A 13691-nucleotide genomic window follows, 5' to 3' on the forward strand; every position below is an offset into this window, starting at 1 on the left:
GGGAGGAGAGACCATTTCAGAGATTAAAAATAGCCTCTAATACCTATTTTTTCCCCCCTCTGTCTCTCTGTCTCTCTGTCTCTCTCTCTCTCTCTCTCTCTCTCTCTCTCTCTCACCAGACGTAGACAGTATAAAGTCTCTGTAGTGGACATCCACTGCACTAAAGCGCAAGAGAGAACATCTGGCACACAGCATCTATAGCGTCCTCTGTCTCAATCAGTGTATGTGGACCAAATAGGAATATGCATTAGGTCTTCGATGAAAGCATAAGCTGGATAATTAGTTGGTTTTCTTTCTTTCTTTCTTTCTTTTTTTTTTTAACACCAAGGTGCCCGAACCTGGTCATTTTGAACGCGCAGCTGGTTCACATAAAAGCGCAGGAGAAAACGCTGAGCATCAATTGCGCCTAAAACTATTGATCTGACTGTCGGATAAAATGTGCCCCTGGTATTCTCTTGTCCTTTTAGCCGCTTGTATATACAGTGAAAGAGTTTCTGAGGATTTGGGACCAGAGGAGTTCGTCCCTGTCCGCGTACCAGGACGCACCGGGAGACGCGTTGGGAAGAGAAGCGAAGATCATCCGAATTTTTTCCTCTCGGCTTTCGGGCGCAATTTCACACTGAATCTACAACCGGACACGAGCTTTATATCCCCCTCACTGCAAGTGTATCATATCAGAGAGAAGGATTTATCCACAGCTGAGAGACAGGTGTCGGTTTCCGACCTAACAGATGTGCGCATGGGGAAAACAGCTGGTTCCGAACTGCAAGGTTGCTTCTTTACAGGAACCGTGGACCAGAATGATGATTCAGTGGTGTCGGTTAGTCTCTGTCACGGCATTGTAGGATCGTTCATTTTGGATGGAGATGAGTATCAGATCAAGCCCAAGCGCTTTGGCACGGGGACGACGCACAGCTCGACTGAGCAGCCGCATGTAATCACAAGACAACATCTGCATGAAACACTTCGAGACGCATTAAAAAGAGATGAGGAAAGTTCCCAGATGTCAGGAAAACCACGGAGGGTCAGCTCAGGCTCTTCAAGACGCAGGCGCTTTGTGTCCGTGCCGAGGTTTATCGAGACCCTGGTGGTGGCGGACGCGTCAGTGTCGAGCTTCTACGGAGAAAACACAAAGGCGAGTGAACAGATACGTGAGCAGATATGAGATCAATTAGATCAATAAGGAGAAAAAAAATGCTGCTCTATTACGTCAATGTCTTCTGCTGGATTATATCTGACATCAGTGGACAACATATATATATATAATCATGATAGATATTTGGAGTTATTCTGTATTAGTGTTTCCATATGTATATATAATTTCTAGTTCAGTGCAGTGTGTAGAGCAAAGGATAATGGACATTGCCACATGTATACAAAACAAAACATATGCCTATAAATTGTCCCTCTAATCAGCAAGGCCATTAGTGACAAAAAACTACCTAAGGCACTATGAGGAAGGAGCCTTCACAAGAACCAGACTCAAAACTTGCCTTTAGGTGACACCAGACAATGTGATCATAAAATAATTCCATTTCTACTATCATATGGACAAAAAGTGCAATTGTCAAACTAGAATTTTAGCATGGAGTATATTTTGTTGACGCTATCCTCTGTTTACTGACGACGACCTGCAAATTGCAGTCAAAAGCTGTTGCAGCAATTCACACAACAAATTTGCATAGTCCTAATCCTTTTCTGTCATTTCAATTGCCTCGTGGTTCTCATGGTTTCTACATTAGACACTATAAAATGCTCTGTAACCGTTTTAAAGTGATCCGACACTGAACATTTAGCAAAACAACACATTCTATAGGATTTTATTCTAAATGAATATTGACATTAATATCATTAAGTTTTTAATGAAGCAAAGGTCAATATTTGCTATAGACATTTGAGTTATACGAGTATAAGGCTACCATTAAGCAACTTTTCTTTTACAAAGAAGTATGATGATCCCAGAAGGGCAAAAATCATACTTTCTGAGGAAGGTTTGCAGATTATAGGCAGAAGTGTAAATGCATGCACCATCTGGATAGAGGAAAAGCATAATGTAGATTCAGGGTTGGACTCACTGAATTGAAAGTCAATTAACTCAATTTTCTTAGAACAAAAAAAAGACAAGCCAAGTCTGTATTGTGCAGTTCCCACCTACAGTATGTGAGAGGTCTGTAGAAATAAATCTACAATTTATTGAATTGATCCTTTTTTTTTTTTTTTTTTTAAGAGGTGCTTTATGAGAATTTCATGCTAAATGATGATGCAGCTATTTTAAACTGTAGATGATCTCATCTTTTTGGAATGTTGAATTGTAAGATTAAAAAAAATGATTTTAGCTAATTATCACATATTACAAAAAAGGCTTCGCAGTCGTGATTAATATGGAGCCATTTATTTTTTTATTTTTTCTAACAGCACTATGTCTTGATGTTGATGTCCGTGGCTGCGCAGATTTACAAGCATCCCAGCATTAAAAACTCGCTGAACATGGTGGTAGTGAAGTTGCTGATAGTGGAAGACGAGAAGGCTGGACCATCTGTCTCCAGTAATGGAGGCTTGGCACTGCGTAATTTCTGTTCTTGGCAGCAGCAGTTCAATCCATCAAGCCAGAGGCATCCTGAGCATTACGACACTGCTCTGCTATTCACTAGAGAGGTGAAAAAAATGAAGCTAGAACTCTTTTTTAGTCCAGACAATGCAGTTTAACTAATGGTGCATGTTTGCTACTGTGCTGGCCCTCTGTAAGGTGTAAACATGTGAATTTGGTTAACAAGCTGTGTCCTGTCCAGCTGTGATTCAATTTATGTGTGGCTGGGTCTTATGTTGGGAAAGGGGTTGAAACGTTTACAGGCAAGTTGCTAGGACTCTGTTCTTTTTTGTCGTTTGATAAGTTTGCTGTCTGCCAGAAATATTTCATTCTTGAACTTTCTGAAATGAACAATTTTAGTTTTCCATTGTTATGAAGAGAAGCAGATACATAAATCTATTTGTTTTTGTTCCTTCAAGGATATTTGTGGCCATCAGAGCTGCGACACCCTTGGCATTGCTGATGTAGGCACCATGTGTGACCCTAAAAGGAGTTGTTCTGTTATTGAAGACAATGGAATACAAGCGGCCTTTACAATAGCACATGAATTAGGTATGCACATAGTTGAATCGTACTAACAGACCGTGTTTTTATGCTCAAACAAATCTGCAAACAACGATTGAATACCATTGCATCCAGGAATTAATATGTTCTGTGTAGGCCACGTGATGAGCATGCCTCATGACGATTCCAAAAACTGTGAGAGGTATTTTGGAACTCAGCCCAAGCACCATGTTATGGCTCCTGTATATTCTAGCTTCAAAAAGAAGTCCCCCTGGTCCCCCTGCAGTGCATTCTACATTACAGAGTTCTTCGACAATGGCCACGGTATGTACATAATTGTGTGTAATTGATGTAAGACTTAATGTCTATCATCAATGTACAACATAATGTTAAATAAGTAAGTAATAGTATTTATTAGGAAAACCTTTTATTTTATACAGCTGTGCTGCTGAATCTGACTAAACTATTTTGATAAGTTTATCATCATAAAAAGCAAAAGCCAACATTTTCTCAGCAATATAAAAGGACAGCAATAAGAGTCTAAACTGAACTTTGTAAGACCTCATATTGCCCTGTTTCTGTAAAATGGGAGTACAATCATTTAGAAAAATATCAAGCTGAAGATATAATGCAGATACACAGATTAATAGCATAGTTGGGAACGAATGATTTTTAAATGAAATCTATCTGACATAAGAAACTCTTTCATTGCCTCCTTTAGAAAAATAAACTAATTTACATTTATTTTACTAAATATGGACTTCCCTCCTACATTACTGTAGGTAATCTTCTCCAATATGGCTCTCCGTTTGGATTTCTCTTCTTAGCTTATTCGTCCAGATGTGCATTCCTACAGGCCTCCCTAAACGTCAGCAAAGAGAGCCAGACGCTCCTACGATTGCACAATATGCATCACTGTAGATTTACTGTCCTTTCTTCCTTACTACTTATTAATAGGAGACTGCCTACTAGATGCCCCTGAAAAGACGTTGACCTTGCCCACTGAGTTGCCTGGTGTGATTTATAGCCTGGACAACCAATGCCAGCAGATCTATGGAGAGAATTTCTTACACTGTCAAAATGCCTCTGCTGGTGAGGTGTGCAGCCAGCTGTGGTGCCAGGAGGAAGGAGCGTCTCTGTGTACCACCAGAAATGGGAGTTTACCCTGGGCAGATGGCACAGATTGTGGCCCTAACAGGAAGTGCCTACATGGTGTTTGTACTGCATCTGAGGAGGTAATGGTAGCAAAGGTAAATATTGTTACAGTTAGAAAATAATAATACAGTACAATAATGTAGTGTTAAACACCATTATTATTCTTTCTTCTGCTTCTTTTATTCTTCTGCTTCTTCTTTTTCTCCTCCTCTACCGCTTCTTTTTCTTCTTCTCAAATAACCCTTCATGAGGTTCTTGTATGAATCTCGATTAAGTCATTATTGGTCTATATTTTTATTGCTCCCTGCTTAAAACGGATCCAATTAAAACTTGATATTCTTGATATAACTTGAGAGAGCATGGTGATTGAGCTTCATTGGTTGCATGTGGCTGTAGGAGGTGGTGAACGGAGGCTGGGGAGAGTGGGGAGTGTGGAAGCCTTGCTCTCGCATGTGTGGTGGAGGAGTTATGTTCTCATACCGAGAGTGTAATCAGCCAACTCCTCAGAACCAAGGAAAATACTGCGAGGGACAAAGAGTTCGGTATCACTCCTGTAATACACAGGCCTGTGAAACCAGCCATGGTATGTAACACTCAAATGCTACTCCTGAATAAAGCTTGAAAAGAAGAACTGTTAGAGAGAGCTAGTTCTAAATAGTTTTGTTTTTCATAGCAGGTTTCTTGCTTTAATATGAAATGGTGGTTAATTACAGGAAAGAGCTTCCGTGAAGAACAGTGTGAGAAGTATAACAATCCCAATCACTTTGATATTCACGGAAATGTCAAGCAGTGGACACCGAAATATACTGGTGTATCACCACGGGACAGATGCAAACTCATTTGTAGAGCAAGAGGTAGCAGTGAATTCAGAGTCTTTGAACCCAAGGTACCCAATTAAATAAAATTTTACTTGTATACTGCTTTTAACAATAAACATTGTCCCAAAGCAGCTTTACAGAAATAGATTGCAAATATACAGGTAGTTCCCGACTTATAACGGAGATACGTTCCTGTGACCCCATCGTAAGTCGAAACATGGCCTAGCTTACCCAGAAGTCTTAAAGAATGGTGATCATTATAGGGTAGTATACTGTATAAAATTTGCCAAAACAGGGCCATTTACAGTTCCGTACTTTATAAACTTGACAGTATACACTGACCAGGCATAACAGTATAACATTTTAACATTATGAAAGGTGAACACTGATTATCTCTTCATCATGGCACCTGTTAGTGGGTTGGATATATGAAGATTTTTTCCTCAAAGTTGATGTGTTAAAAGCAGAAAAAAATGGGCATGTGTAAGGATTTTGAGCAAGTTTGACAAGGGCCAAATTGTACTAGTTAGATGAGTGGGTCAGAGCATCTCTAAAACTGCAGATCTTGTGGGGTGTTCTCGGTCTGCAGTGGCCAGTATCATTTAAAAAGAGGTCCAACTAGGAAACAGTGGTGAACTGGTGACAGGGTCATGGGCAGCTAAGGCTCATTCATTCACGTGGGGCGAGACGAATTACTGTGACTCAAATTGCTGAACAAGTTAGTGCTTGATGGGTCAGGGCTGTTTTGGCAGAAAAAGGGGGACAACAGAATATTAGGCAGGTGGTCATAATGTTATGCCTGATCAGTTGCCCTAAAGTTTATGTGACAGTGGGCCACAAAATATTAAATATTTTCACTATATAGTCAGATGTCTATCGTCACTATAGGATAGAAAAATCGTCAAACCATTGTAACTCGGGGACCATCTTGTATAAATGTATTAATTATTCCATAAGTTTAATACAGATCCTTGAATTCATATTGATGATATAGATATCTGAGATTCATGTTGTAGATTACTTAATGCCACCATTGTTTTAAGGTCAAAGCTTTGCTTAAAGTTCTAAATATAAATACTTCTTAACTCTAGGTCATTGATGGAACAGCGTGCAGCCCAGATTCCACATCAATCTGTGTTAAAGGCCAGTGCATTAAAGCTGGCTGTGACCTCCAGATTGGCTCCAATAAGAAGCTTGACAAGTGTGGTGTATGTGGTGGGAATGGCCTTAGCTGCAGGAAGATATCAGGCTCATATAATAACATCCTGTAAGACTGCTAACTTTAATGAAATACAATAGTCACTGCTGTGATAATAAGTTCATGTCAATTGCTAATTTAAACTCTCCTATTTGCAGACAGGGGTACAACGATATTGTCACAATTCCAGTAGGCGCCACCAATATTGATATTAAGCAGCGGAGCCACAACGCCAAAAAACATGATGGGAACTACCTAGCTATCAAAAAAGAAAATGGTGAGTACATCCTGAACGGCAACTTCTCTGTGTCAACTATCGAACAGGACATTCCGGCTAACGGTGCTGTGCTTAAGTATAGTGGCTCAGCGACCATCTTAGAACGGATCCAGAGCTTTCGCCAACTCAAGGAAGCCATTACCATCCAACTCCTGTCCACCACTGGAGAGACAACCCCAGCAAAGATTAAATATACATTCTTTATCCCTAAAGGCATCTTTTTTAGTAAACCAAAAGAAGGAAAGCCATCTATGCATCCTTTTGGTGTTCCACGTTGGGTAGTGGGAGAGTGGTCAGAGTGTTCCAAAACCTGTGGTTCAGGATGGTCTCGGAGAACAGTGGAGTGCAAGGACAATGCTGGCTTTTATTCTAAACACTGTGACAAAGACCTCCGACCTGCAGACATCAGGCCTTGTGCAGATCTTCCATGTCCCATGTGGCAAATAGGCCCATGGTCTGTGTGTTCCCGAACATGTGGTCGTGGGAATCGGAATCGCAGTGTGGACTGCACTGATTTCACTGGGAAGGTTGTTGACGATGAAAAGTGTGATTTTTCCAAGCGACCCAAGAGAGTATTCGTAGAATGTATGTACCAGGAGTGCTAAACTCACCTAAGAACAGTTTAACTTGAAACCTGTCTTGAAGGGCACACGTCTAGCATGGTTTGGTGATTCCTTTCATCATTAAGTCATTAAGTAGCCCATTAGTTGAATGCCATTAGTTTAGTAAGTTTTGAAAAATCTCTTAAAAACCAAACTGTGTTGGAACTTCAGCCATTTGGGATCTAATATAATGACATAAAAATGACAAACACTATTAACCTTCTTGGCAGGGCTTTGAAGCAAAGCAGGAAAAGGTTAGTTTTAGAATAAGGGACTAAACCAGTCCAAACGACATGGCTTTGCTGTTTATTGAAAACCACTATCACATTTTATCCAGGAGAGAGCTACCTAAAATGGATATATTATTTTAATCAGGATCTTTCTAACTGCATCTTTTCCCAGGTTGCAAAAATGCTGCCTCAATACAGACCAAATAAATAAGTATTCAAACATTTTGGGATACATACTAGGCAAATTATTATTATGATTTGTTTATGGTAGGTCTGGCTGACTCACCTACAGCCAGTCAAATACATGACAGTTAAATACATTTCCTTCTGCCTGTTAGAAAATCATTATTGTATTCACTAAATTGTTTTTGTCCAAAGCTAGTAGGATTGTTATGATTTGTTTTGAGTATTTTGATATGACAGAGTCAATATGGCTTTCCCATCGTTCTCTGTAGTAATTTAAACTGAATTAATTAGTAATTTAAAAAAGATTTTAGTCATGTTTGTGACATAATGCATTTACTGAACATCTATATTACCTGAGGTGATATGAGTATGAGTTATTATTATTATTTTTTTTAAATTGGTTCGATCCTTCAATCTTTTCTGCATTGTCACGTGACACAAACTTTATATGAGCATTCCAGTTGTGTATATTACATGTATCAAACATATTGAAAAAGCAGTAACGTATATTATTCCTTCAATGAAGGTCTATTTTATTATTTCATAACATTTTCATTGAGTTATTTATTATTTTTTAAGTAAATTTACTATGTTATAAATGGACTCAAAATAAAAAGAAAAGCTGTTCTGGTGCTGTCTGGGTTTTCTGTCTGTATCAGTGAAATACGAAATTTAAAATATACAAAAGTATCACAACATTTATTTTTAGAAGTAGAGATAGATTATATGGCCACAAGTTTGTAGACTCCCAGCTACCTCTGCTGCAGAGGATAGGTTTATTAGAATTACCATGCCCAAAATCCATTTTCTTTTGCATGTTAATTATTATTATTATTTTTCTCTAAAATGCATTTTACAGTTTAACTGGCAGACATATTTCAACCTCCACTGTTCAGAGGAGACTGTAAATCTTCATGGTCAAATTACTTTGGAAGAACAACAAGTAGAAGAGACTTGCTTGGGCCAAGAAAACAAAAGGAATGGAATGGACACTGTCCTTTGGTCTGATAGGTGTAAATTAGAGATTTTTGGTACTAACTGCCTTGTTAGACATAGAGAAGGTTCCTGAATGTGTGGTTTCCATGGTGAAGCATGGAGGAGGAGGAGGAGGTGTGATGGTGTGGGGGTGTTGTGCTGGTAAAACTGTTGGAGACTTGGTCAAAATTGAGGGTACACTTAACCAGCATTGCTGGTTTGCACTTAGTGGGACCACAGTTTGTTTTTCAAGAGACCAATTACCTCAAACACACCTCTAGGTTATGTAAAATCTATTTGTTTGAAATAAATCCAGTTGAGATCCAGTTGAAATGAATTGGACCTTAGAATGAAGAAAAAGCAGACAACAAGCACTCAACACCTCTGGGAACTTCTTCAAGATGGTCTGAAAATCATTCCGGGTGACTACCTCATGAGGCTGACTGAGAGAAGACCAAATGTGTGTAAAGCTGTCATCAAAGCTAAAGGTGTCTGCTTTGAAGAATCGAAAAATATCAAACATATTCTAGTTTATTTTAACATGTTTATTTAGACTACATGATACCCTATTTGTTCAGTCATAATTTCAATGTTGTCAGATAGTTATATAAAATCACAGCATTTATTTATGAATTTATTTACAAAAAATTACATTTGTGATATGACATGCATCTCTCATTATAGTGACACTTTAACTGATCAGCCTTTTTGCTCAAATCTTTAACTGCTGGAAAAGCTAGTGTGACTTTAAATGAAGGTTAAAATACAAGCATTAGACATCCTTGATACAGACAATGAAATGAATTGGTTTATGATTCATTGTTTTTTTTCAGTTCCCTGTCAACATTCCTATCCCTGCACTTTCTAAAACATAGTTACACCCATATAGGCCTAAGTGAAGCTTTTAGTATACCAGAATAAGAAATGGAAAATCTCCTGCCTCTGAGGAGACACATAGCAGAGAAGCAGCTGTGGTTCATCCTGCAGTGGGCTAAACATTTGGCTCTCACTGGGGTGCATCTGCAGCACTCCTTATATAACCAAACATTCTAATTTTATATCCTTATGCTTCTTTTTTTTAAATATGTCATTTGTAATATTTATTTATTTTTCAAAACCTTTCAAATCTGCACAGTGATACAACTTTTCCATGACACTTTCAGTTGGATTACATTAACGGATTGCATTAAATATTTAGTACGCATGACTAGCCCACAATTTCGTGCTTTTCTGGGAGATATTATATGTCTTCCTATAGGTCTATAGGTCACATAGGAAAGATGTATACAAATCTATGTATGGTAATATACAGTTTCTGTCCCATTTGGAAAAAAAAACGTTTTACTCCTTTGAACTTTTAAGCTCCATTTTGTCCACTGGTGTAAATATAAATCTCCCACTTACTGCTGCTTGGCTTGCTTACATAATCTTAATCGCTGGTTCTATCCTCCACTACTGAGAGGCATGTTTTGCCTAATGTCCTGTGAAGAGTGTAGTAATGAGAAACATGCCTTATTGGAACAGCAGGACCACTCTTAATCATCAGCTGAAACGGGAGCCTCCTGAATTACAGTACGCTCTACTTTTAAGCTTGGGCTTGACATTTATAAAGTTCTGCTTTACACACTGCAACGTTTCATTATTTTTTCATTATAATGTGGGCTTGAGGTACCTCAGTGAAACATGAACATTGTGACATTTACTGTCCTAAGCTGTGGCATTTACTTTTTCCTCTGCTGAAGCTTGGGAAATTGCAGTGCCAGTGATATATTGCATATAAGCATATTGAGGAAATTACTAGTTAAATAGGCATGTAGTTTGTTTTGTCTTCATTTTGTAGTATATGATTTTAAATGATTTTATATTACTTATGTTTATATCATTTATGTTTTTATCATATCTCTTTGTCACTCTCTTGCTCGATCTGTTTACATCTACCTATACTACACACACTGTATTGTATATTTACTGTATATGGTTGTAGCCACAATTTCCTGGAATTTAATATTATATCTGGTAAAAGGGTACCTTAAAATCATACTTGAGTAAAAGTAGATACCAAATCTTACTCCATTAAGTTAAAAGTCACCAATTTCAATATGACTTGAGTACAAGCATTTGACTCATATATACTCATTATTGAAAAACCAAAAACATTTGTTTTGTGAGGTTTTTTTTAATCGTAAAATACAAATCGAATTGTACACATCAACACTACATTAACCAGGATCAACACAATAGCTTCTTCAACTTGCCAGAATGAAAAAAAGCAAATAATAGTAGATAAAGTTAAATTAATTATTCAGAGCTGAATGTGAGTCAGTCTCAGAGAGGGGCAATATCTTTTATTTATTTTTGAAAATTCAACAAAAGCTGTTTCTCAATGTTTTTGGAATTTATTCGATCTCTTTTTGGAGTGGAAATGAGGCCAGCAGTGCTTAAAAAATCACTCACAGGCAGCAGATGCAAATATGGGAGTGTTGAGCCTTAATGATATCTTCAACAGAGGTGTGAAAGTGTAATTGGTAACAGTCATTTTTAATAAAAATATAGTGGAGTAAAACGTATTGAATCGTAAATGTAGTTGAGTAGAGAGTAAAAGTTGTTTATATCTTTGATACTTGTAGCCAAATACTCAATTAAGTTGTTTTTTTTTACTTAATTATGTACATTTATTCAAATACTTTACACCACTGAATGTAAAACTTTGACAAAATGTGTTCCTTGATCCTGTAAATTTGGCAGTTTAAATACTTATAACATATTTTAGACTGAAACTCATTAAAAATAATGCTTTTGTCATTTGAAGCTTCCAAACAGTGCGTAGTCTACCTTCATATTCCTATTTCATAAGCAGATTTTTACAAACACAAATTTTATAAGCAAAGACATTTATAGTATTCAAGGATATGAGGTTCATATACAGCCATATAACTCTAAGTTTCAGTATTAGCTTAGCTTAGCTTATTTGTTGTATAATAGACAGATTTTGTGTAAATCATATTGGAGGAAGAGCATAGAGCTCCACCTGGATCAAAACGGATGGTATTTGTTTTGGTGTGGATTCCTCTGTAGAAATGTCTGGTGAGCCTACATTTAGTTTCAAAGGTAAATGATATAAAATAAAATAATGATAGAAATATGAGCAGCAGAGTACAGGAACTGTTCTAACTGTGAACCCCATGTAAAGTTTCCCCACCACTGCTTATATAACAGAGTGACTCAGAAGAGGCAAAGCTGTGTCTCATTCATGTTTAAAACCAGGTCTATCCCCTATTCCCTCAAGCAAGCTGTTCAGTGATGTAATGGCAGTCAGGATGAGTCGATGACTAAGTGCACCGTGAGTCAGACTGAATAGGCTTCGTGCCCAGTGTTCCTGGAGTGAACTTATGTTCCACTGGGACCCTGACCAGTGTAAAAGGGGTTACTGAATAAAAAGTGTGAATAAATGAAAGTATAAATGAATCAATGAATGAATGATTTCATTTAAAAACAGACATCCACTTGCAAAATATTATTAAAATGCCCCAGTTCCTCAGTGCTACAGTGTAAGAACATCTGTAATGAAGGTTAATACGTTTTTTAATGAGTTTATTAAGTAGTATTTTTTTTTTTTTTTACATTTACAAACGTCTTTCTCAGATACCCTCTCAGCCTTTCCCTGGAACTCTGAGAAATGTCTTGAATTGACGTCAGTCTTTTAGATGGTGACATTTTCAAAGAAAAGATTCCCTTTTTAGGATGCAGACAGGAGAACAAGGCAAAGTAAAGGATTGCGAGTGTGATCCCAAGTGCTTGAGCTAGAGGAATATTTCCCCTCTAAAACAGTGGAGTGGAATGTGTACTGGCTGTTCCCTTTTGATAACAAGACATGTGAGACAAGGGGAGGAGATACTGTAATCCATCATTTGTCTTTTTGCGAGCTGTGTTCAAACTCCTAAGAGACCAGACTAGCTATTTTTCTTGTGATCCCTTCATGTCTGAATGTCTAAGACCACTGTTTTACTCTTTATTAGGTTCAATGTATTATACAAATCAACAGAGATGGCAAAATACATTCTTCACTCAAGTACAGATACTCATGTTTTAATAAACTGAAGTACTGCCTACACTTTTTCACCCAAGGCAAAATAAAAAGGTTTGGGCTCTGACATGTATTTAAGTAAAAAGTAGCCATTACTTCTGCCTGTTTTAGAGTCATTCTGGTAACTGGACCTTATATCATATTAATATATTAATACAAACGGATTTCACATTTTGTTATCTAATGAATGTATTCCGGCTTAACAACCACCATGTACTGTAGAACACAAGCAGAGAAAAGATGATGTTTGAAAATGTAAGAAATAGAAAGTAAAAAGTTGTCCGAAAAATAAAGTAGAGTAAAGAAGTAAAGTAGAAGTAAAGTACTGATACCAGAAAAGTCTACTTTAGTACAGTAACAAAATATTTGTACTTCATTACTTCCCATCTTTTAAACACTAAATATATTATTATTATTATTATTATTATTATTATTATTATTATTATTTTATCAACTGGAAGTTCTTTGGCAAGAATAGCATTAGGGGTTACTCCACAGATCTCCGACAGAGGGCAGCACAGGGCTGTGGAGTATCTACAAGCTCCTATTCTGTTACTGAAACATCATTATGAAACATCACTCATTAATGAGAAAAAAAAATCCAAAAGCCATCACTTCGGCAAAAAGACAGCACATGTTGAATCTGCACTGCGAGGAGGAAAGATGCTAACTGACATTTACCCCGAAGCGACGACATGTTCGAACAGGAAAAACTTTCTTTTTTAATTTTTTTTTTAATCTCAACTTAACTTTTTGACTCACGACATATTAGCAATTTCAGTTCAGATTTATGAATAATACAAGACAGGTTTCCATGTGGCCACCCATTACTTTAGCATGATTTGTAAAGTCATGTAATAGGCCACATTATGTCAAGCTTTAGTGTGCAGTAAACTGGTATACCAACCTAATGAATGAAATTCTATTATAATTGTATAGCACTTTTTGCAATAAACATTGTCCCACAGCAGCTTTACAGAAGTAAAGATTTTATGAATATAAATGTGAAATGTACAAATCAGTCAATTAAAATGATTGAATATTCAGTTGCACTGTACATGCAATATCATTTATT

General features: G+C 37.2%; 1 protein-coding gene across 2 annotated transcripts; it reads left to right on the forward strand.

Moving 5' to 3' along the window:
• The first annotated feature begins 148 nt into the window (after positions 1 to 148).
• Positions 149 to 8189, forward strand: LOC124395034 (A disintegrin and metalloproteinase with thrombospondin motifs 8). Of its 2 annotated transcripts, none has more exons than XM_046863587.1 (9): positions 149 to 1135; positions 2416 to 2655; positions 3007 to 3139; positions 3248 to 3415; positions 4049 to 4341; positions 4643 to 4829; positions 4960 to 5132; positions 6156 to 6331; positions 6421 to 8189. In XM_046863587.1, the coding sequence occupies exons 1-9, from the start codon at positions 437 to 439 to the stop codon at positions 7142 to 7144; spliced, it is 2793 nt and encodes a 930-aa protein (XP_046719543.1). In that variant the 5' UTR covers positions 149 to 436; the 3' UTR covers positions 7145 to 8189. The 2 variants fall into 2 exon arrangements, with proteins under 2 accessions (XP_046719543.1, XP_046719544.1); XM_046863588.1 differs by having other exon boundaries at positions 4049 to 4326.
• The last annotated feature ends 5502 nt before the right edge of the window (positions 8190 to 13691 follow it).

Source organism: Silurus meridionalis, chromosome 12 (genome assembly GCF_014805685.1).
Source record: "Silurus meridionalis isolate SWU-2019-XX chromosome 12, ASM1480568v1, whole genome shotgun sequence".
NCBI classification, from domain to species: Eukaryota; Metazoa; Chordata; class Actinopteri; order Siluriformes; family Siluridae; genus Silurus; species Silurus meridionalis.